General features: G+C 37.0%; 1 protein-coding gene across 5 annotated transcripts in view; it reads right to left on the reverse strand.

Annotated features, from left to right (window-relative positions):
* The window catches only part of LOC111413879 (cytotoxic granule associated RNA binding protein TIA1), a 278,716-nt gene that overhangs the window by 59,165 nt on the left and 192,858 nt on the right, over window positions 1-26,693 (reverse strand). For all 5 annotated transcript variants that reach the window (XM_023045001.2, XM_023045000.2, XM_023045003.2 and 2 more), the window contains one exon: window positions 16,709-16,796. In XM_023045001.2, the coding sequence (XP_022900769.1) occupies window positions 16,709-16,796 (88 nt within the window). The remainder of the gene's footprint in view (window positions 1-16,708; window positions 16,797-26,693) is intronic.

Consider the following 26,693-nt stretch of genomic DNA (forward strand, 5'->3'; position numbering starts at 1 on the left):
TAGTTACTGTCACTGTACCTATAAATCACGATTAGCTTCCAGCTGGCTGCAGCAATAAAAATTGTCCAAAACCGGGTGCATTTCAATATTGATTAAAATGGTTTAGAAAACCCAGGGCAATAAATTCTCATATTTTCACTAGGTTGGAATAACACGTATTAATGTGTACCTCGTCGCATTTTTTTCGTATTTATTTTTATAAAAATTTATATTTGCTTGTATGATATCCAAATTTAACCGTTGTCCACATCATTTTTTATTAAAACATACTCCCAATTGGCTTTCCATAAGGTTTTAATACACTTACTAAAACGAAACTAAAAAAATTAATTTAAATGATTTTTTTTAAATCACTAGAATCACTAGACCTAACACTAGACCTAGAAGAAGTCTTTTGAAAAAACCTGAAAGAGCGTTTTGGACCCAGCCACCTATAAGAAAATAAAAAAGGACTGGAAAGAATTGTTAAAATCTGCAGCAAGGAAGGTGTCCCCACAATAAAAACATTATAGATAATTGGTACGAATCCGCATTTTTGAAACCGGTCGAGACACCCGAAGATGCTCTCATGTTGGAAGACGAATATTTTACTCTTCTTGGACAGGGAAAAGATACCGCTCCCGGTTATGATAACATCACAAGGAAACTGCGGAGAAGTCTAGATCTTAACATCCATGGCTTTATCAGAAAAATAATTAACTTTTGCCTTACGACTCAGCATTTCCTGCGCGACTGGAAGACGTCAGTTATTACTTGTATTCCCAAGAAGGATTCTTCTCTATCTGATCCAGCAATTTATCGCCCCATCTCACTGCTCCCCGTAATTGGAAAACTCTTCGAAGAACAAGCTCCTGGCAGCAGTATCAAAGAAAATTCCGCCTTATCAATTTGGCTTCCAATCCGGCAAATCAACTAACTATTCTGGTTTCCAACTTCTAGGCGGCACGTTTTGTAAAACCGAAATCCGCAGCAGTGTTTCTGGACGTCCGAAAGGCCTTTGATTCAGTGTGGCACAAAGGATTGCTATTTAAACTGGATAAGCTAAAAACGCCATACTATCTTCTAACCCTGATAAACCAATTCCTGTCGAATCGTTCCTCCATTGTGAAGTTGAAAAATCACTTCTACCACAGCTTCTCCGCTCAGCAAGGCCTTCCTCAGGGTTCGCCTATCTCTCCCTCTCTATACAATCTATTCTGCCACAACCCAGACGCCTTTAACCTCACTGCATACGCACTACTTTATGCCGACGACACAGCATTAGTCTCGCACAGTAGGGACATCATTTCTTCGGTCCGTAAGCTGCAGACGCTCATAAATGAAACGGAAAATTGGTACCGAAAATGGCGCATCCTACTCAATCCCACAAAAACACAATTTTTTGTCCCATTCCTTTCATCTCGCGCTCCCTCTCCCACAATTACAATCCAATCAACGGTAATCTCCGTCTCACTAACCTGCAAGTATCTTGGCATAACACTTAACAGAACGCTTAAGTTTTCCACTCATTCAACCAAGGTGAAGATGAAAGTAAAGACACGCGCCAAACTCTTACACACGCCTTGCACATCTACAAGACCATATGCTCATATATTTTATGATGGGCCTCATAGAATATGGATCAATACTGCTAAGCGACGCGCCAAGAAGAGCGAAGTACCACCTGGAAGTACCGGAAAGATCTGTACTGAGATCCATCACCCGAATTAGGAACCCCCGTAATCCCCTCTTTAACCCTAGCAATGATCTGCTATACCAACTTACCGATATCCCCCTATCCATACCTGCCTTCAATCTTTGTCCGATAAATCCATCCTAAATTTTCCTACCAACGCCTTGCAACACACGCTTATATCGCCTCGATTACTCCACCCTCGCAACAATCCACCTCTTCTCTTCCAAAAACTCCTGGACGTCAGAGAAGACTGAAACAAGCCGCCGCCTACAAAAATCACGGGTAGAAAGACCCTGGTCGGTAATCCTATTCTCACCCCTTCACTTTTATATTTTTGTTGTATGCATATATATATATTGTTATTGTTATTCTTATTTTTTTATGTACTGGGTTCAGAATAAAATTTGTTTTCTTCTTCTTCTGCAGCAATCCCAGCAGAACAACAGAGAAGCTTATTTATACAGGCCCTAGTACTTCCAAGGATATATGGATTAGCCAAAATCCATAAACCAGATGTCTCTCACCTGTTAACTACCAAAACACCTTGCCAAGATTCTGTCTCCTTTTACAGGTAAAACAGAATCATACGTCAGAGATTCCACACATTTTGTACAATCAATCAGGATTATGAAGTTAGACCCCCATGATATCTTGGCAAGTTTCGACGTGGAATCTCTATTCACCAGAGTACCAGTCAAAGATGCCGTGGATGGTCTTCGCCAGAAACTCATCCCGGAGGGTTTGCCTAAGGATTTCCCAGGACTAGTGGAGTACTGCCTATCATCGATATATTTTAGCTGAAAAGGAGAATTCTACGAGGAATGCGAAGGGGCAGCCATGGGATCACCTCTGTTACCTATGATCGCCAATTTTTACATGGAGATGTTTGAAGAGGAAGCGTGCAGTTGTGGGAATAAAATCCAACAAATCTGCAGTCGCGGAGCATTGCCATAAAGGAGGACACACCATGGAGTTCGACAAAACTAAAGTGCTAGCAAGAACCGGACATTACTTCCAAAGTATGACGAGGGAGGTGATAGAGATTCATCGACATGGGAACAATATGAATAGAGAAGAGGCTGGGAACTTATCCGCACATGGAAGATGCTAGTCAGTGACATGGTTATCAACTGGACTGCGTGTTCGCCGAATAAAATAAAATAGCATAATAAGACAAGTATGAGCAAGTTGCTTCATGTGAATATTTAAAATGACATTATTAAAATGTAATCAGTATAATTACGATAGTACACTTTTATTGGTAGTTACAACATTTAAGTAACTTAATTATATTCTTCGCGAGTCTTGTTTGCTTCGAATTATTATGCATCACTGTTGGTTGCCTAACCTATTGGCATCACTCTTTTATACGGGAACAATTTAGTTGACAATTAGACACTAATTAGTTATTAATTATCTTTTTACGTATTGTCCAAAAAAAATTTTTTACCGATTTCGTTACTTCGAACATATTTGTGAAGAAGGTTGCAACATGGCGAAACGTCAAACACTTTTTCAAAAAACGCACGGCTTAACTCGAAAGTTTCTAGGTCTAGTGATAGTGCTACTATTAGTTTTAGTTTATTTAATACCAGCCGTGAAAGCTGTCGTTTAATGATTTTAAAAATTTTAGCACGAAACGTGAAAAGAATTGCAAGTAAGTAACTTGGTGCCATGCAAATTGTGCTTCAATTATACAGCTCTATCGAGAACAACTGCAATTGTAGTCAAGCATGCAGTCCCGGGTATGGTTATTATTCATATTGACCCGTTGGCTACCCCATGAATCCTAAATGTTAACACGGCGTTCGGAACAAAAAGACACCGACGACCTCTTGCAGGTTCCGAGTACGGGACAGGGTCGACGGAGAACGTTCATTTGTATGCGACGTTGATTTGGTTTTAAATATTAGAAAATTGCAGAGGAAAACACCGGCTAAAGGAGCACGTCAAACTCGGACGTACAAAGTACGGGACGTAGAAAATTCGTGTGAATTTATATTCAACGGACACACCCCTTCCGTGTTATTATTCCCTCCCCGGTCAACGAAGCATCTGTCTGAGAGTACTACTCTGGCTCTCAATTTATCGAGCACTGCCATCACAACAATATTTCGAACAAAACGGAACCACCTATCGTTAAGTTTAAGTCCAATTTTCGCTTGACATCCATCAAACTTAAAATTTCTACCTGATTTAATAATGAATTTGTATAATTTCGTTTAGAACTAATCATGGTATTGTCTTAGTCCCCTTTCTACCATTAAATTAATAGCTTAAGTGAATGGTATACTAACAAGTGGTACATCGGATTATTGGCACTGTTGCGAAATTGTGTTCATTAACGATTCACAACCGGTCGTTGTCCTGTCGGTGTTGTACCCTCGATATGAACATATCATTCGGGTGGATTAATGAATGCAGCCGCCAGTTCGCACGAACCGCGAAAGTGAAAAATAGAAATGGAATATTTAATACTGAAATGAATTATTAAAAAAAAAACTATTATTAATATTTCAACGTTTTTTGAAAGGTAATTAGTGGGAAGTATCATTTGAATGCGGTTTGTCGGAAACCAATTAGTGATATTCAATTATATTAAACGCCGAACTGATGGTTTTGTGTCTTGATATCGTTTACTAATTATGGTGACGGTGAATTTGATTGACCTTTGGGCCGAGGGGAACATCCACACGGTTGAGGTTCCAACTCATTACGCGCGAGCAACCGTCAAAGGACCGTCAGCATAGCGACGCCAGACAATTACCGATATATGCAATTTCTCTATAGGCACATCAAGATAACCATTTCGATAGATACATTCAAACGCGGACTGTTCATAATAAGAATTAATCTAATAACCAAGCGCGAGTTTCTCTAAACGGCTCATTGTACTCAACTTCTACAAAGGTTGTTGCATCTAACCATTTGCATTCCTCGAATAAGGTCCGAAACTTCGTCTCGCCAACTTCACCGAGTGCTACTTTATGCCTCTCCGTACATTTTCATTCAAACAAGAGAAACGTCTTCTTTGTAAAAAAGTTACGGCAAATTATTTTTCCCAGTTTAACTTTCGCACTAAAACTTCTCTTAGTTCTCTCACTACCTTATAAATCTAAATATATATACAGGATGTTCCACATAACCGTACTAACTAGATAAACGACATTAAGTAGCTACATTCTTTAGAGAAAAGTTGTAGGAAAACGAAGTGTTGACATAAACATATGTTATATATGTTATTTTAATGGAATTGTATAGTTTTTATTGCGTGTTCTGATTCTACAAACAATAATATGTTGACTTTGATAAGACATGATGAGCCCTAATGCTTTTTGTTTTTGAGTTATTTTAATTAGAATCTTTTTTAGCAATTAATACTATGCCCTTTAAATCTGAATTGCTCAGTGAGCTAGAAAGTTGGAGCGACATTGGTTATATCGGTCTATCTTATACAGGATGTTCAAAAATGTAACTATTGTTTTAACATATTCAATTACAAAGTCGAAAATTGTAAATCAGACACCCCATATTTGACTAGCTTATCAGATAGGGAGTTTAATTCTCTACAAATCTCCAATACATGTTCCTAAACCTATATACAGGGTGTTTCACTTAAACTCTCAGGCCATTGAAAACTGTGCAACTTTCGTTATCAACGTTGATTGAAGAACATATCCAGGTAGAAGAAAAAAGATTTCAAGCCTGCTACTTCGAAGAAGATGTATATTTCAAGCTTCAGACGGATTTTTTTCCGTGATGGAAGAACTAGAAGACATTATTTCCAACCCACCTTCTTCTGAAACACGATATATCCCTCAGAACAACACTGCTATCCCTCTTCCACTAATAAAACTTCCCGTATTCGATGGATCCTATGACCAATGGACCTTCTATGACCTTTTCTAAAAAATAATCTATGCTAGTATATCCCCAACAGTATATAATCCAACACCTGCAGATATCCGATAGTAATTATGATGCAGCATGGACACTTCTACAAAAACGATAAAAAACAATCGATTCATTCTATCAAAACTACTGGACAAGATTTTGGATTTGCCAGCAACTACGACCCAACCCAACAGTCGAGTATCTCCAAACCATATCGAACCTGGGAATTCCAACGGAATCTTGGGGTGCTATCATATGAAGAATACTTGTTAGAAAATGAGACTATGAGACGAACAAGCAATACCAACTGTCGTTGAAAAAAACACATAAAATACAAGACTTCCAAGATTTATTAAGTTTCCTCAGAATTCGCTTCCAAACACTAGAAGCAATCGCTGAACCAAAAAAGCGAAACAATCCAATGCAAGCAAAAGAAGTTTACAATAAGAATAATTGCAGGTATTGTAAAGAAAACCATATAATACACTACTGCATGAAATTCAAAAAACTTACAGTTCCAGAAAGGCCAGAGTACATTAAAGCTCAAAAATTGCTTGTCTCACGACCAAAGCTACTGGTGCAACTCAACGTTAAGCTGTCACATCTGCCATAAACCACATCATACGTTGCTTCATAGAGATGAGAAGAAGCAGATTAAACAAAGCACTAAATTTTCAAAAAATGTAATCCTAGTTTCTATCAAAAAGAACAGCATTGCATCAAGCGGATTAGAAAGTGAAGTTCTTCTAAACAGCCCTGGTAAAAGTCAAGACAGTTTCGGGAAGTTCCGAAAAACTTCGAATACTTATCGATCCAGGATTCCAAGCCTCCTTCATCACGGAAGAAGCAGCGAACTCCAAGGCAAAAAATACATGCCAAAATATCTGGACTGGAAGACGGCTCACCAAAGAAATCAAAATGGAAATTGGACCTAAACGTTCAACCTCATTTTCCAAGTAACTTTACCTTCAATACCACTTTCCTCATTCTATCTAAGCTAACGCAATCATTACCAAACAACAATCTACCAATTTCCTCAGACGAATACTGGAACAACATAATCCTAGCTGATCGCACCTACAATATTCCTGGTCCCATAGATGCTATCATCGGAGCAGAAGAATATGGAAAAATCATTCAAGACGGGAACGTGCCGTCTTTATTTTTGTATAATGAATAATAATAATACTGAAGTCATTTATGTACTTTAATAATAATTTCTTACAAAACTAGGATATCTCAACCTATTCCAGAGATGCGTGTATAAGCCGCCTAACTTGAGTTACGTAAATTACAGAAAAACATTGAAAAACAAAAATCGCAATACAATAATCAAAAACTGGACAGGTATTATATGTTATTATTATTTGTTGATCCAAAGTATTGAAACTTATGCAATTGCAAGCAAATAACATACTTTAGGATAGTGCATGTTGTAGTAAGGTTGAATAGGGAAGGTAGGGATTGGGTTTTAGGGAGGTTAAATTGAAAATGATTATAAGGTAGAGGAGAGGAGAAGAAGAAGAAGGATTAATAATAGCATATAATTCTTGTCCAGCTTTTGATTATTGTATTGCGATTTTTGTTTTTCTGTAATATCTTTTATTTTTGTATTAACAGTTAAAATTTATAATATTTTAAAAATTTATGTACAACTCATCACACGATTTTTACCATAAAATTTAATCTCATTTCGAAAATTTTCCGACAGACATTGTTACTGTTTTGTGTTCATTTTTGATTTTGTTACTTTGAATGATTTGATGATTTTAAATTTTGATTTTTTCGCGCCATCGTCTTAGAATGTCATTTGTATAATTTATTCAAATACTACCAACAGAATTTTAGTTTAATTTCCAACTTCACAATTACAACATAACCTCAAATTATTTCCTCAAAAATTTTATATCTTATTCCGAGGAGCTCCTGTTTGAGTTTATGTTCGTTGACGTAAGTTTTCTGTGCTAATTTTTATAATTCTTCATATTTTAAAGATAGACATGAATAAGCACACGTTTCTTTTACACTACTTAAGTCATTGGGATGAAGGTAATATCTAAAAGTCGGCAACGCCTACGTCACATTCATGCCATGCATGCGCAAATGCCAATTCTCCCACGTTTAGGTTTGACAACACGGCAATTTTGAAATATCACACGTTTTCGCACCATTTACTGGCAATTTACCCCCACTTAGCCAGTATGACAGAATCGAAAAGAAATAACCGTTGTTGTTTGAGGTTAAGTCATATTAGTTTTAAGGTAAAATATTCTTTTAATTAATTTCGTATTAATTTTTTTGATTACTGCATTGTAATTTCTTGTATTGTCATGTCTAATCTCGCCGTATCATCCTTGTCTAGAAAGAAGTGGTCCTGTAAACACCCTTCCTTAAAAGTTTGTTCAAATTGTTGTTTTTATTGAAAATATGTATATTTTTAGATTATTTTTGTTATATTTGCTGTTACTATCAATAAAAAAGCAGTTCACTTTTAAATTTGTGTTTTATTTCTTATTTTTTAAACGAAAAAAAAAATAATAACTGCGTTGACCAGTTCAAATTTCGCGCCTAGTTGTGCCATGCAAAAGTGGGGGTAAAATGTATTGCTCTGATTTTAAGATGTAGTTGGCGCTTCTTCTATATATTTGTTCTGTGACTTAAGTGTAATAATGTAATCCTTGTTTTATACAGGTCGTTTTCCTGAGGATGACTGTTGTAGAGTCGAAACCGGTAGAAAACTAAGCTATTTACAATAAATATAATCGTTTAAGTTTTAATTAATTTAACTTTAATATATCCTAAAAGAAGAAGATTTATGCTTTAATTTTGGTCGTGATTTTTTATTTTGTTATAAAAATCTATTATTAAGTATGCATAGAATAAATTTTATTTATAGGAATGGAACTTTCACCAGTACAAGCTTGAAATTAAATATTCATGCTTTGTTGGTAAATAATTCATTGAGGCACTCTCGAATTTTACGCTTGCTGATAATACGGTGTTTAAATAGCAAAAGGATGGGAGGGTGGACGACGGACGATTTTCCATAAAAGAGTGTCTTCGGTATTACGATTTTGATCACGTATGGGATACTCAAAGTACACTTGAAAGTTTTCGGGGGATAAGCAAAGGAAACTGTTGAATTTAACGGGGTTGGTGGAAAAAACTGGGTGTTTAGACATTCATAGAAGGGGTCCCATGGGGGTGACGGGTACATATTAAATTAATTAATCAGTCCAACCTCCCTTTATTAAACCACAAATAATTGAGCGCGATACGTCGTCTTGGTCCCTTTTATGATTTTGCCCCACCTCTCTTTCCCGTAGATCCTCGTAGAGGCGGTCATCGTAGGATTGCCCCTGAAAATATTTATAGCTCAATACAATCCAGCGATTCCCCGGTTCAATACCAACCGATTAATTTTGAACACGTTCCAAAAATTCACTTTATCAGTCGGTCTCGAGGTTCCACTAACCCCTTTACGATAGTTCCACGGCGGTATCTCTTTCAGTTTTATTGTATTAATTTATTGTAATGCTTTGGCACGATTCTAATTCAACCCTAACTCAACCGTGCTTTGATAACTCAACGATTGTTGAAGAAAAATGAGATACATTTTTTTAAAGAAATGTTTAGAGAAAATGTTGTTGGTAAATAATGATAGTAATAGACATAAGTCCGGTCATTCAAACTCGATCCATTTCGCGGTAACGACGCGAAGCACATTATCAAGGCTTTCTTTTGTTAAAAATACACTGAGAGATGAATAGCTGGAGGTCCACTGGTGAATATTCATTCGCTCGGGACCCCGCGAAATGAGTAGCGCGCCTTTAAAGTTATACGGCGCGCTTGAAATTTGGTACTTACCCGGTGCTTTTGAATATGTTTTTCTTAGGAATTTTAATTAATCCGGCTGAAACGACGAATTTCGGCAGAAATCCGGAGTTATAAAACCGACAAATAATTGTTGTGGAGGCGGTGCACGTAATTTCGCCTTTCGATACGAGGGAATTTGTTGCAAACGAGCGCTTATCGCGGTTTTAAATTTTGGTAAAGAGGCGGTAAAGGTGGGAAAGGCCGTTGTTGCACTTTCGATTTTTGCTAAATCGAGCCAAGCGGCAGGTAATCGAGGGCTGGAGTAATGGGCGAACTTGCTCGGTTTCGCTTGTTACAGAGCGATTCGGAACTTTTGAACTCCGAGGATCAATCTCGATCGCTATACTGACTTCTCTCCGACGAAAACGGACGGGTTCTCTCAAGTGCGGCGATCGTGGCACCGTTTCGTTTGCTAAATTTGTCCCTATTTTTCTCTTATGAACGCTATGACAACATCGATAAATTCGTGTACTGCATTTTTCATGTGTTTCTAAATTTATAATTTTGCTTTATATCTATCTCCTGAATGTTTCAAAGGGTTAATAATTGAGAATGCGAATAAACCTTACATCAACTGGACCGGGAGCGGCGTTGTATCGCGCAGTAATCCGAGCGAATCTCGACAAAGAAATATGTGAGTAATGTAGGGCAATTTGTAGCCGTCCCGGTCTGACTTTTAGAGCCATAATAGAGACGTATCGGGATGAATGGAAAGTCGAAAAAGATAATCCCGGAGCCCCGCATAGGGGCGCACAAATAAGGGTGCCCTTTCGCCCCGTGCATTAACCTGTTGCAGTGTAACTCCGAAGAACACTTAATTATTTCAAGCGGCCTCCAAATTCCGTCAGCATTTAGATTTTTTTTTTTAACTTTTTTTTGTCTCTGTTACGTTCCGTCGAATCTGCAACCGACGGCCCGAACGACACCTGCATTTAATCGCACGCACACGATCGCAATTAAACTAAACCGACCGTTCGCGCGCGGATTGCAATTTCGGGCGGCCCAAATCTACCCAGATTCGATTCGACCGACCATGCTGGCGAAAAACTCCAAATTGCTTCGTAACGGCGCCTAGAAACTCTACTGACGGCGTCTTGGCGACCTCTCGACCCATGGAATTACATAACGGCCAGATAAAGAGCTCCACAAATTTATTACACGTTCTCCCTATTGTTTTTCTGATTGTTCTCCGGATGCATCCAGTTATTACGTACAAGATACAATAAAATTTTAATCAATTTTAGTTAAAATCTTAGATTATACATTGTTATACATTTTCTTTGTTGTTCTGGGTTGTTCTAGTTGTTCTAGTTATTATTCTAGAAAATCAAAACTATGGGATGCATCATTACGAAGTTATAACTAAAAATAGGTTTGGCTGCCAAAATGTCTAGTTCATTGATTTCAATTCCATATTACAAATATATACTTATTATACCTAAAGCAATCTGGAACAGCTACTATTTTCATTAGAACGACTCTATAAAGGACACTCTTATTACTTATTAATACACTCTATTACCCTTATTAATACACTCTATTACTCTTTGAAAATTAAAGTTTTTGGAAGTTTCAGTCAGTAATTCTTGCGTCAGTGGTTTTAAATTACACAATAAGAAAATAAATTCGAAAATTGTGTTACAACTTTTTTTATTTTAAGTTTAAGTTCAACCTCACATGTTTCGGTCTTTTAAATGACCATCATCGGAGGTCTACAAGTAATAACATGTATTAGAAAAGTATACAGATAACAAAATATATAAATTGAGGTTATGTTGTTAAGAACATTGAAATAAATCCAGTAAATCATCAAAAATATTATAAAACATACTCACATCGTAAAAAGGATATATGAGGAATAACATACAATAAAGTAGAATAACTGCTAGCAGATGTGTGTGGAAGATGTCTTTGAAACAAGTTCGAACTTGTTTCTGAAGAGGGTTGCAACATGGCATCCGAAACGTCAAACATTTTTTCAAAAAACACACGGCTTAACCCGAAAGATTCTAGTTCTAGGTCTAGTGTTAGTTCTTGTGATAGTGCTAGTGTTAGTTCTAGTTTTAGTTTAATTAAAAATACACTATTTGTATTATACATTATGTATTAAAAACTAAATATCTCTGTGTCCCACCCACACAGAAATATTCTGGTTGTCCAGTACGTAAGGACGAATTTGAATTTGGCGCCGTTTTGTTCTGTGACGGTTGGCAGCCGTGGGTGTTTCATATTTGTTATCTTATAACCTTCCCATTGTGTCACCAGTGGTGATATTCACAGATTCGTTGAGTGTGATCCGTGCATTGAAGGTGACCATGAGAAGAAAGACGAAGGTACATTATCTGGTGAACAAAGTTAAAGAACTTAGCTGGCAGTGTACTGTAGAAGAACTGAAGATTGAGTTGGCTTGGATTCCTGGCCATGTGGGAATTATTGGGAATGAGAGGGCGGATGCTCTGGCGGCGGGGGAGACTGGTCCATGGTATCAGATACGCAAAGACGTAAGTGACATTGTCTACGAACTGAAGAGGGATGTATTGGATTTATGGCAGCGGGATCGAGATGATAGTAGCAGATTCAAGGGCAGAGCCTTATGGTTGATTAAGAGGGATATTAGAGAAGGGGCATGGTATAAGCTACTGCCTTCAGAATCTAAACACATGATATCTACAATTAATCGCATGAGAGTGGGACATGGCATGTTTCCTGCACATCTGTATAGGATTGGCATGGCGGATTCTCCAAATTGCAGTTGCGGAGAATTTTGTGATCTTAACCACATTATTTTGGCATGTGAAACGTATGAGTTGGATAGAAGTAGATTGTTTGTTAAGTTGGGAAGGGGGGTATTTTTTCTCCATATAATGTTAGTTTACTTTTGGCGACCTTTTTTATTTTTTATGCAAGATAGGAATTTTTGTTTGATTTTATTTTTTTAATGCATGTATGACTGTTCGGTAGATGTTCATCCTTTCGAGGGGTTGACCCGGCGATGTACATCTGACGCCGTTCGGTGGGCTATAGGCATGTGCTTAAGGAAGTACAAGTAGTTTAGTGGGTTAAGGTAGAAAGGAAGAATCCTTCCCCCCTTCCGGTAGCTCTTTTTATTTGAGTTGTTTTTGATCTTTGGAACTTTATCTCCCTACTACCCAATTTGAAGATAAACAAATACAACAAAAAAATTGTGACTGGTGGTAAAAGAGCTATATAAGCCCAGACACCAAGTTGTTACCCCTGGTTTTAAGAAGAAGATCTAATGGGAAGATTATAACCTTCCCATTAGTAGCCTGATCACTTTTGTTTGGTGAGCGTTGTTGTTTGACGTTTATTGTCGTCATGGAGCAGATGTCAACTGAGCAACATATCCAAGTAATAAGAAGTTTTTTCAGTGAAAGTCCCACCGTTCGTGCAACCGTTCGTGAAGTGCGTGTGATACTCGGATGTAACGTTGCTCCAACCGAATCCACTGTTCGTAAGTTTGAGACCACGGGCTCTGTTTCAAATGTTAAGAAAACGCCGCGTTCTGTTCGAACACAAGAAAACATTGCTGACGTGCGTGATAATGTAACCGAAAGCCCGAGAAGATCGGTTCGCCGACGAGCCCAATAACTGAATTTAACACCAAGTTCACTGCATGTAATCCTTTCAAAAGATCTGAAAATGCATGCGTACAAGATTCAACTTACACAAGAGATGAAGCCTACAGAATGGAAAGAGACATCGCTTTGCTCAGTGGGTCTTGGCTCGACAAGCGGAGAACAATAATTTCACGAAAAGAATAATTTTCTCCGATGAGGCGCACTTCCACCTCAGTGGATTCGTCAATATGCAAAACTGCAGAATTTGGGGTACCGACAATCCGCAAGTGACTGTGGAAAATGAGATGCATCCACAACGCACGACTGTGATCGGCCCATACTTTTTTGAAAATGATGAAGGAGCTGCCGTCACTGTGAACGGCGACCGTTACAGAAACATGCTTTCTGATTGGGTTTTCCCAGTTGTGGATGAAAATGACGTTTCAATAAGATGGTGCGACATGTCACACATACCATGAAACGATTGCTCTGCTGAATAAAAAGTTTCCTCAAAAAATTATCTCTTGGCGTGGCAACCAGGAATGGCCTGCCAAATCATGCGATCTTACACCTTGTGACTTTTTTTTGTGGAGATTTGTGAAATCAAAAGTGTACGTGAACAAACCATAAACAATACACGAATTGAAGGGATTATTAGCAGCATCCCACCAGATGTTTGTGAACGCGTCATCGAAAACTTCAATAAACGCATTGGTCATTCGGTGGTTATATGGACTTAATATGTTTGCAAAAAATTTTACATTTTCAAAAAATAAACTTTGTAAGTTCTATAGCACTTTAATATTCGTCCCAACTTCCTGAACACCTTTACTTATATATGTACTACATGTACTATACATATATTTATATACCCTGCTCAAAAAAAATTACTGAACACTTTTCGAAATCTGTAACTTTTTAAATAATAGTTCTAGACAAATCAAATCTGGTTTACTTCAACGGCATATATTTAATTAAAAAAGTTTCAAAAACAATGTTACAATGTCACTTCTAAGTTACACTTAAAAATGTAAATTAATAACGCAAAACAAAGTGAAAAATGTCAAGTATGCTTTAAATGAACAAATGAATTCAGTTGTTAATTTTCGTTGATGAGGCATCTTAGTGAAGTGTAAGTTGCTCGTGCAGTCGCCCTTATTCAGCATGGCCACTATTCGACATATTAGCAGGGATCTTCGAGTTTCCCCGTCAGTTATTCAGCGTTCATGGAATCCGTTTCGGAAGGATGACCAACATGTTAAAAAAGCTGGACAAGGTCGAAATCGAAAAACTACTCAAAATCAAGACTGATTTCTTGTCCTTTCATGTCTATGTACGCGTACCTCCACAGCACGAGACCTCCTAAACGACCTAAGACGAGCACATGGAATAGAAATTTTCTGATCAAACTGTTAGAAACAGATTAAAAGAAGCGAATTTGAAACCTAAAAGACCTGTCCGCGAAGCACGCCTTACGCAGCATCACAAAGCAGCGCGAATGAGGTTTGCTCTGGATCACAGAGATTGGCAACTTTGTCACTGGATATCTGTACTGTTTATAGACGAATCCAGATTTCGTTTAATTCGTTGCGATGTGTATATAGACGTCCTGATGAACGTGACGCAGCCGCTTATATAGGAAGTGGATTTGTTATGGTTTGAGCTGGAATCAGTATAGATAACAGAACTGATTTTGTTGTTGTTTCTGGTAGACTAAATGCCATGAATTACATCGAAAACATCTTGGAGGACCATGTGCCTGCTTCATATGAGGTCGGTCAAAATTTCATCCTAATGCAGGACAATGCAAAGCCACATACCGCCGGCATCACCAGAAACGTTTTGCAAGAACGTGGAATTCAAGTCATGGAATGGCCGGCGTTAAGTCCTGACTTGAATCTTATTGAACACGTCTGGGATCAGCTTGACCACTAACCATACAGGAACTGATACAAGCCCTGAGGAATGGTGAAGCATACCTCAAAAATCTCTTCGCAGACTAGTGCGAAGCATGCCACACAGGTGTGAGGAAGTGATTCGTGCTGGTGACTGTCATCGATACTATGAGAGTCGTTTCCACTTTGTTTTGCGTTATTAATTTACATTTTTAAGTGTAACTTAGAAGTAACATTGTTTTAGTAATTTTCCTTAGTTAAATATATGCCGTTGAAGTAAACCAAATTTCATTTGCCTAGAACTATTATTTAAAAAGTTACAGATTTCGAAAAAAGTGTTCCCCTAATTTTTTTGAGCAGTGTATTTATATGTATTTATATACAGGGTTTCCCAAAAGTAACGGATAAATTAGTTAAAACAATTAAGAACAGTTTATGGAAAAATCGCTGAGACGAGTCTAAAGATTTAAATTATTCGCAATTGTTTGGTATAGATTTTTAATTTTTGCCGCCATTTTTAAACGAGTAATGACGTCATCGATATTTTTTTCAAATAGCAATTTCTAGCCCCATTTATATTACGGAATATGAAAGAGGACTTTGTTCTGAATCTACTACAGTCAATATTAATATTGGTTACATAAGAAAATTTTCGAGAAAAATTATCTTAAAGTTTCATTATTTCCTGTTCAATTGAGATAGCAAAATAGCAGTAGCTAATCATGGCAACCAACAGTTTCAGATATCAAAAATTAATCATTGTCTTAATAGAGTATGTCAAACAACTGGTTGCCATGGTTACGAATTGGAATTTTTCTACCTCAAATAAATGGAAAATCATGAAACTTCAAGGCAATATTTCTCGAAAATTTTGTTATGTAGCTAATATTAATTTTGGCAGTACCAAATTCAGAAAAAGTCCTCTATCATATTCCATGGGGGATATGAATGGGGGTTTGCTATTTGAAAAAAATAGCGATGACGTCATAACTTGTTTAAAAATGGCGAAAAATTTTAAAATCTATACCAAAAAATTGCAAAAAATGTAAGTCCTTAGACCAGATTTTTCCATAAACTGTTATTAGCTGTTTTAACGAATTTATCCGTTACTTTTGGGAAACCCTGTATAATTCTTCATCCGAATTTTTATATTTTATTTTATTAATATATGGGAAGAAATATAGTATATATAAAAATATATCTCTGTGTGGGTGGGACACAGAGATATTTAGTTTTATACATAATGTATAATACAAATAGTGTATTTTTGTTTGCTGATCGAATAGTTGGATTATTCATTCGTTATGTCTCCATTTTGCTGTATTTGTAAGAAAATATGATTTTGCAAAGTTAATGTCCGTGTAACCAGAAAAAACTTTTTTTCAGAACAACAAAGAAAATCTGATTTTTCCAAAAATGGGGGGCTAGTCAAAAACCCCGTTTTTTCGGTTTTCTATTTGCCGCTTTGGAACAATGTAGAACAACTCTAGAACAATCTAGAACAACAATGAAAAATTTAAAAATCAATAAATGGGGGGCTAACTTTTCGGACTCGTTTAGGTCGTATATTAATTGTGAGTAAGAAAAATGGGTGAGGTTATTTCGCAAAAGAAAGAATTCGATGTGGCGACGTTTTCTAAGGTTGACGGGGGTTCGGCCGCAATTCACGGTCCGTCGATTCGATGCTGAGCTTTAAGATCGGTGCCGCGGCCCGTAAACTGAGTCTCGTCGAAAGAAAAACACGTTTAATTGAGAGAAAATAAAGAAGCAGTAAGGCGTTTGTTACTTACGAGATCTCGCCGAATGCCGCAAATGCCTCCCTCAACGTTTGTGTTTCAATCTCCGGGCTCAGATCTCCTACAAAGATGTGATGGTGTTCTGAAAAATAAAAGAAACAATTTTTTTATATATATGTGTGATGGGTATTCCACGTGACATAAATGTTCCGGTTTAATCCGCACGCGAGATCGATAAACGCAGCGCCATCTGATCGGGGCGACTACCCTCTTCGATGAGAACCACTCAGGGAACTTATGCAGCCGGCCGCAATGCTACAGACTGCTAACTCGACTAATCGTCCCACTTGCCTTTCATACCAACCCGAACAACGAATCTACTATTCCAACGTTTTACATCAATTAAATATTGAATTTTACTTTATAAGAAATAGAAAAAGGAAAGAGAAAATTTTATTTTATGTGCAGTAAATTCGATGAAAATTAGATACGAAGGAGGGTAAGTTTAGGAATAGAGTTTGTTTTCCAAAAATTGACTCGGTCGCCGTAGAGCAGCATTAATATTTGATGGTTAGGTTAGGAAGGTCTTGGCAAAGTCGAAGGGAAGCTGAAGGAAGGGGGAAGTGAAATTCAAACAGAATACTGGATACGGCCGAATATTGTCGGATCGGGATCGGTTAATAATTGAGGAATGCGTATCATATTGTTCGGTTGCGATAACGCGGAACGTACTGGAGCGTCGTTGGGCGTCGTTGGGCATCGTTGGGCGTCTCGACGCCGGAGCCAAGTTTTACGGTGGCTTGAATAGGGTTAAATTGTGTCGGGGGGCAATTCGCATAGAATTCGGCGGGGCGGATTATTTTAAATTCAAAAGTTTAAGCCCAGTTTTAGGTCCTATAAAAATTTCTGCAATAATATGAATTTATAGCATAGTTCCAAAAGTATGAACTCGCATGTACCAATAAAATCCGCGACGCAGAGTTCACTCGCGCCGTTTTACTATGCAAAACTGAAGCAAATCTATGCAAACAATCCGAGGCGAATGTAAATTACGTAACTATTGTACGACGAGGTTGGAGGTGAGGTCAACCTCCGTCAGAGTCTTGGACCAAAGTTTCCGTAATGCTTTCTAAATCATTATTGACTGGAGCGGTTAAAGTCCCTTCCAATTATCTTCCTAGTGGCCACCTGTATCGCAATCACCTGCTCCATCTCAATTTTTCATCTTATAAAATCATTACTCTTCCTTTATCTCACTATTATTCGATTCACACTTTATTATCAACTACATTAAAATCACAAAAACACCACCTATTCCTTATTATTATTTAAGTTGTTTCAATTTGACCCAAATCAACCCCTTCCATGATCTTGATCAAGTGATATTGCAGCCATAAAGTTTTTAGGTTAATATTCACAACTTAACAACTAAATGAAGTCAAGTAGAACCATTTTTAATAAAACCAATACACCTCCGGATTTTGACTCTTTTTTGAACGATATAAAGGCTCTTTCATTAAGGGCTTCCTATTTTTAAAGTTAAATAAAACAAAGCGTATGAGAGAATCATCGAAATTTTTATTCGTTTGAAAGGCCTATCGATGCCATTATGTGTGGAATAAAACATCCATGACTCTGGCGCATAAATCAGGCTGAATTTGACCGATGACATGGATTATATTGGCTCGGAAAACCGCTGTTGTTTGTGACTTATTCGCAAAGATCTGCGACTTAAGAAAACCCCAAAATCGCACAGCATGTTCAATGTGGCATGAACTGTGCTCCGTCCTGTTGAAACCATATGTCATTGATGTCCATATCATCCAATGCAGGCCAAAAGAAGTCCATAATTATCCTCCTATAGCGTTCGCAGTTGATGATGATGGCCTGGCTAACGTTGTTCTGAAAGAAATATGGACAAATGACCCCGTCAGTCCAAAATCCACACCAAACTGATTTTTTCAGGATGTATTGGACGCTTTTAGATCTCATGTGAATTGATATATTGTCCCAAATTCATCCAGAAATGGGTCTCATCGCTGAAGATGATTTTTTTATGAAAATTAGGATCAGTTTCCAACACACGTCGTTGTCTATTAAACTTTGTACGGGTGCAGGCCCAAGTCACGACGCAAAATTCGCCAAGTCGTGGTCTGCGAAAGGCCGAGTTCTTGTGAACGACGCGAAATCGACTGTCTTGAATTCTCCTGCACACACTCACGTACAGCAGCGATGTTTTCGGCAGATCTTGCGTTTCTTTGCTGTTGGTTCCTTGTTTACTGAACCAGTAGCCTCAAACTTATTCAGCACACTGTGAATAGACCTCTAGGACGACTACGACGACCGTAAAATGGGCGAAGCGCGCGAAACGTTGCCCGAACAAAACACCCATTTTGATAAAACAATTTTATTATTTGCACGTGTTGTTGAACGCTATATCCATCCATGATGATTTGGCAAAACAGACTGAATAAATCACTTCAGTAATATGGCCGCTACGAACTGTCAAAATTCAAAAGACCCTAAAAAGACCCTTTATAAGATCAACATTGGGTAAGTTATTATGACCATGAAATTTCTAAGTTGATATGAGGCGTTTAGAATTAAAATTAAGTCGATTGGTGTCATTTTTGATTAAACCAATAGATTTCTCGGAGTTAGAGCATTTTCTGAAAATCATATAAAATTTTGATTAACCAAATTATTAAAGTCATTACATTTTTAAGCTGATGCCAATTATTTAGGAGCAAAACCTTTAGGTTGCAAAGTGACGTCAAAGATCAACTAGATACCACAGAGCATTATCTCTTATTATCAATAATTTTTATTATTTCTGGGAAGATGGGGTAATCCCATCCCATCTATAACGGGATCGAGAGTTCGTTACTATCTAGAACAATGTTCCGGCAATGGAATAAATTAATTATGATTATTTATATATAGTGTAGTATATACATACAGGGTGTCCCGAAACTCAACGTCAAGCGGACACCGGGTGAGAGGCTAACCCATACCTGTTCTGGTAAAAATAAGAAAAAAACTCTATGTCTCTTAGTTAAGTGGTAATAGACATATTTTGAAAACGTTAAAAAACGTACGTTCAGAAACGTTCGCAATTTATGTATGAAAGAATGTATGTCTATTAAGTTTGACAACTTTGTTAGAAGATGTGCCACTCAATATCTACAGAGAAATGTGGTTGCAACAAGATGGTTGCCCAGCTCATTATGCTTGTCCTGTACGGGATTGCATACAGAATAGCCAGAAAGATGGATTGAGCCTCCTCACTCTCTGGGCCTAAATCCCCTTGATTTTATTATTAGGATTGCATAAAAGAAACAGTGTATTAAAAACCGATTGAAAATCTCGCCGAACTGCGCCACAATATTTATACAGCAGCAGAAGAAACAAATGCAAAGAGATTTGCGCAAGTAGAAAAAAGATCTTGTCTGCGACGATGCAGAGCTTGTATTAGTGCTGACGACAAACAATTTGATCATTTGCTTTAGTTTTAAGAAAATAATGCTATAAAATTAATAATAAATAACTTAATAATTCCTTTTGTTTGTTTAATTTCGTCTTGAGGTTTACCTTATTTGAAACAGTCCTTTTGCAAGACATAGAGGGAACCATTTGGTTGAAACCACATTTTGTAGTTCGTAGATATTGACTCTTCTAACAAAGTTAAGAGGAAATAAAGAGTAAATACAAAAAAGTATAAATTTTTCAAATAACGTGTTTCTTGCAGAAAGACATTCAATAATATTTTTTATGAAAAGAAAAATGGCAAGTGTTATACCATTTTGGAATCTTGACTAAACAGGGAATCTTTTAAAATAACTTGTCAAGGGTGTTGCACTACTCCTTTTTTTAAAACTCGTGTATCAAACTTAATAGACATAAATTCTTTCAACCTTAATTCAATCAAATTAATATTTTTTTTGCAAAACCAACGACTTTTGTTGTTTGATGGTGCCCGCTTGACATTGAGTTTCGGGACATTCTGTATATATAAAAGAAGATTTAAAAAGGAACATTTTATTTTGTTTTATGTATAAAATTGAAAAGATTTTTGAAATGTTAAGAATTGCAGTTACCCTATTGCCGTAATAATAGACGATAAACATTTCTCATCTTGCTGGGGTTGCGTGCTTAATACATATACACGGTTTTATTCCTTAACGTGGCAGACCGTATAATAATAAAGCCAAGCATTCGTTTTTATTTATTCGGTTGTTATACGGATTATTTGATTAAAAATATGGTCTCAACAAAATTCTGCCCGTTCCCCTCGATCCGTTTCGCTGTCGGCGAAATTGAATGGTTCCAAAGATCGTATGCAGCCGTTCATTCGGTTGGTTCCATTTAGTATAGGGATGGGGTTTTCATAGTATTACGGTGAAGTTTATCAACCAAAGTAATATATTATTTTTTATCGATAAATTTATAAAAGAAATTGTAATTGGCATGATTTTATACGTTTTTACTTTTTTTTATTATACGAGGTATATAAAGTAAACAAAGCGTGGACAGGGAAAGGGGTGAGAGTTTCGCCAGAGACTTTGAAATGCAAAACGCTAGGGTGGTGTTCTAAAAAAAGCTAGTAGCCTCGGGGTCTTAACCCTTTACCGTCTCTCATTGCGCCCCTTGTCATATAAACGCATAAATTAAAAGCGGATCGACCGAGTTGGTGGTGAGTGAGTTTTTTTTTTAATCAATACGTGGTCTAATTTGCTGTTTTGATAAAATAAGAGGAAAATCCAAAGGCGTAGGCTGATTCTTAGCCCGGATAAAGATATATCCGCGATTGGAGCTGGAGTTATGGGACCGCGTGGCCTTTGGCGCGTTGCCCATTTTTTGACCGCCCCAAAGAACCGAGACGCCACCGCTGTTAGTCTCAGCGCAAATAAACTCAACTAATACACAGAGTGTTCCATAAATATTTTATTATACGAACAATTTCCAAATAGTACGTTATCTGCGATCGCAATTTACCCCCTTTTTGGCGGACATACCGCGACCGTCTTCCAAAAACCACGGAGCAAAAAGTACTGTAGCAATTTATGATTTAAGATGTGATTTAAAATGATAATCGTCTCCTTTATAAAGAAACGGATGATGACGCCTCGATTCAATTAGATAATATTGCTTTGCATCTGAAGGGATAAATTGAACAATCCCGCATAATGGTCAGCTCCAGGATCGCCTCCAATGTGGAAAAGTGGAGTAATCGCCGATCCTGGGCCACTGTACTAACAACAAATTTATGGCCCCACTTAAATAACTGTTCTATTACAGATCCGACAGCGACCATTCCGCGTTAACTTATAGCGCGCACTTCAAAAGATCTCCTTTCCACCTCATTTAAATTTCCCGATTTCACTGGAACCCAACATTTTTAAGAAAAAAACCACATCATAATAAAAAATTCAATCAAAAAATATTTTCCAAAAGAAGAAATAAAATATAAGTTCATTTCTAAAAGGTATTAGATATAAAGTATAAAAATAGTAACCTGAAAGTATTGGACAGAGATGTTGGTTGAAAACTGGAAATTGTTCCCCAGCAATCGTTGTTATTGCAACGCAGGTTGTAAATAAATTAGTACACTCCAGCAAACACGCTTTGAACTAAAAATAAAAATGGGATAAAAAAGGAATTGAATCAAATAAATGTAACATAGTGTCCATTGCAGTAGGTGAAGATATAAACTTTTTTAACCTATTAAATGTCGTTTGGAAGTTGAGCGTAAGTCGGTGAAAGCAAAAAGCACAAGACCTATTTAAATTTAGAACGAGCCACAAGCAACAATAACGCGAAAACCAAAACTAAGTACATGTGTAACTGCCCGGGTTTATAATTTTCCAACTTTCGCAATTTTGGTTCGTACTTTTTACAAAGCGATTTATCGCCAACGCGTTCGATATCTGCGCCAAATTTCTATCCCATTAATTTGCCGCAAAAGTTTGAGCTGCAACGAAATAAACAAACGGACGAGTTAACCATTCTTCTCTTTATCCATAAATCGATATTAACCTATAATCGAAATATCAACACAAATACCTAAAATTGTGTTAAGAGCGAAATGTTGTAACGACCTATGGTATAATTACTGATAAGAATAATTGCAATATTCATAAGGTAATTATTCGAGATATTACGTATGCATCTCGTGACGGAGTCCCCTTTAGTTACATTGTTTAAAAGGCGGGTGAAAAAGCTGCGATTTATGCGTCCCCTTGCAAAAATAGTTCCTTTGTTTTAAGTTGTTCGGAATGTTTTCTTTGAAAAAAAATTTCTTAATAACCATAAGATACTTTAGTTTTATATGATACCTATAGAATTTATTATTTATGTAAATAATTATTTAAAACTCGTCACCTGGTGATAGTTTAGGATCAAACTCGGCGGCAAAATCCACAATTTGTCATTTTCAAAACACACCATATCCCATAGTTTCCTAAATTTTGATCTGAGTTGCAAAATCGGCCAAATCCACTGCTGTTTGTGCATCAGAAGCGGCAAAATCCACCGCGCATGCGTTAAAGCATTTATGATCATATGTTCGGCAGCGTTGGTTGATGACGCTGAATTTTTGTTCATTGCGGTTATTACATTGTGTAATATGGAAATTAACATTGAAGAAGAAATTGATAAACCACGAAAACGCTAAATACGATCAGCATCGTGAAAAGAAATTGTGATAAAATAATGAGGTGTGTAATGGTGGTAAATTTTAGAGAGTATGTGCTCAAATATTTATTTGCAGATATTTATCAGTTACTCCTCCGGAGATGCTTACATGTGGGCATAATACAAAGTTCTTCAGATGCTTACCAATCAGTAAAGTACCCCGGAAAAACTAAAACATAGTGAGGTGAATTTAACCTGACGAAGAAGACCAGTCGATAACAGCAGGATAAGAAAATCGTTTTCCTTAACTTTTTTGATTTCGGATGTTAAGGAAAATACTACAAAGCATCTCTGTCGTCCAACATTTCTTAAAGTTCTGGGTATTGCTAAACACAAAGTAGAAGCACAACGTTACTTACTTGAGGGTAAGATTCTACAAGAAAAGAGGTGCAGTGATAGAAAGACTGCTAAGTTTACTTCAAAATGCGCTGTTATAAAAACAGTTATTAAGCAATTCGAATGCACAGAATCCCATTACGCAGGGAACGAAGTCGAAGGCACTATCTCATCATTAAAAATTTGGAGAATGTACGAAAAGCACGTTCAAAATCCCGTCCTTAATGTTGAGCAATGCCATTTTCGTAAGGTTTTTATAGCTTTTTTTAATATTGGATTTGGAACATCATAAACGGACATGTGTTCAAATTGACTTGAATTAGAAGAAAAAATAAAGAAAGAAACCGACAAAACTAAAGAGACTGCATTTTTAACGGAAAAAAGAATCCATAAGCTTCGTGCGAAAGCTTTTTTTAGCTTGTTGAAGGAAAAAAAGACGGATAAGCTTTGACTGTCAAAAAAATTTCCAAGGTAGTTCCAAGGATCCTTTAAAAGCGAACACTTTTTTATATACCTGGGGAAAACTTGAGTTACCAAAAGGATCTAATGAAATAGGGTCTTGTGTTTATCACAGACTGCAACATATCGATTTTACAGGAATTTCTCCACTGTGATGCGTTGCAGATGGCTGTGGAGGCTAAAACAAAAATTCGATTCTTATGTTAATGCTTGGAAAGTGGCTCCTACACGAGGCACCTTCAAGTCTTGAAAAAATAGAATGCATTTTCCCTATTCCTGGGCATTTATTTATTCCACCAGATAGAGTGTTTGCAGGAATAGAAAAAGTCATCAGAAAGAAGGAGGTACTTTCTGAATCAGATATTACCAGCCAGGTATTTCAATTGAGAGGTGAAGTTCCTGATCTTGATTGGAAAAGTGAAGTTAATGCTATTATAAAGCCAGGGCAGTGGCATTTCAAGTTTGCACCTTCCAAGCGTTTCTTGTTAAAAGTAATCAAAAAAGAAGTCACTTATAAGTCCGAGCTAAGGGGTTACACTGGAGTTTGTAGAAAGGGAAATTGTGTAAACAAATTTCTACCTTCTAAAGTTCACGATGTTGATAAGCTTTTAAAAAAAATTATGGTGATAATTGACAGCAGATCGATTCTCTCGAGTTTTATTATCATTGTTTCCTAAATGGCTTCTAGAAATGAACCGGTCGAGGAAGAGTTTACTGTAGAAGAGAATATTCTTTGTGAAAAGACCCCAGAAGAAACTGAAACAAGACTTTAGTAGATCTTTTAATGCGTTTTATACTTTAAGTTAGTATTCTCTGTGATAATTTTGGTTAAATACAGTGTCAAAATTCCAACATAAATTCGAAATTTTGAGAAAAATGCTTGAAATATTTCAATTTTATTCATACATAATGATGATCTTAAATATTAAGCCGCAACTTTTGCTGCTACAGTTTTTATGCTTTCCTGAAAAAAAGTGTTTTTTGGAGATGGCCGGTTTTGATATTAATGTACTCAGTTGTCTTTTTAATTATTTTTAGGTTTTAGTTACAGAAATTGCATCGCGTGAAGATAGCGTAAATGAGAAAATAATTGCAGCTACTTTCCATTAAAGAGATAACTTTTTAGCTTTGATGAGCGTTTTATATATTTGCCGAGGTCGCTTGTGGGCGAGGCGCTACATTTGAGACCTGCTACTTTCATTACATCTGTATCTCCACCTTCTAATGCTGTTCCTCTTCTTTCGAAATCGGTTACCCAAAGAGTATATATGATGTCCATGAAATATAAAACTTCACAGCCTGGCTCTGTATAAAACCCCAAGCCGCTTGCAGCCAAGGAGCACAATTTTTGATCTGTCACACTCGTTATATCCTGAAGATATTAAATATTATTTATACAAGCGATTTCAAAACGGTTATCCAAAGAGTATGGCTACTTTATATCCCATCAAAGATGAAACGTTACTATGTTTTAGAAGCCGAAGTCGCTTGAGGCCGAAGTGAAGCATTTATAACCTGCTATATTCGTTATATCCTAAAGACAATCGGTTTCAAAACTGGTTACTCAGAGTATGTAGTGGTCAGCTTAACCGCGCATTATGTTTGATAGTCTTGATTGCACTGCCTCGCCCGCAAGCTACCTCGGCTACTATACAGGGTGATTCTCAACCTATACGCATAAACTTGGGGATTTATTCGTCATGACAAATAATGAATGATAGGTAAAGAAAATTGTAGCAAAAGTTTATAGTTTCCTAGATATCCATGAAATTTACTTTCAAACCAAGAATACTTATAAGATTTTATAATGACATTAAAACAAGTGTTCCAAGTTGTTTCCAATAGTTTCTATACACAATTGGGCTCGTACAACAGTTTCTAACTGTGTTAACCACTGTATGCCACCTTCAGTATCAGCCAAGAGGGCGGCATGATCTGCATAGCACAATCTTGATTTTGTAATCATTAATAATGTAACCACATTCATTCTTTTATCCTTACTTTGTCGAACGTTTTGGTTAGAACAACGAAACAGAGGAAAGCTGCCTGACATCATTTGTGTAGGCAACTCATGCAATCAGAAGGACGTGAGCAAATGACACACTCAAATGTGTGTAAACATTTTTTTGCAGAAGATGAAATAAGTATGATGGTATCAGTTCTAAACATATGAGATAGTTTGGTCTTGCTGTGTAAGATGATTTCTGGAAGCAAAGACTGTACGCTTTGGAGATGATATGATAGCGCGGCCTAAACCAGGGTATTGGCGGATTGTCTCGGCAGCAGTTTGCATCTAATTTCGCAATCCTTGCTCAGTATTAGCTTCGATACATTATGCTTTTTAAGTGATCCCAAAAATAAAAATCAAGATGATTGAGGTCGGGCGAAACCAAAAATCTTTTACTACAATCTTTTTCATCTATTAGCCATTATTTATCACGAGAAATAAATCCCTAAGTTTATGCGTATAGGTTGAGAATCACCCTGCATAATATGTTCATCAAATATAACTTCACGCTCTTGGCATGTAATAGTTGCTTATCTTGAATGC

This window comes from Onthophagus taurus, chromosome 8 (genome assembly GCF_036711975.1).
Source record: "Onthophagus taurus isolate NC chromosome 8, IU_Otau_3.0, whole genome shotgun sequence".
Classification (NCBI taxonomy): domain Eukaryota; kingdom Metazoa; phylum Arthropoda; class Insecta; order Coleoptera; family Scarabaeidae; genus Onthophagus; species Onthophagus taurus.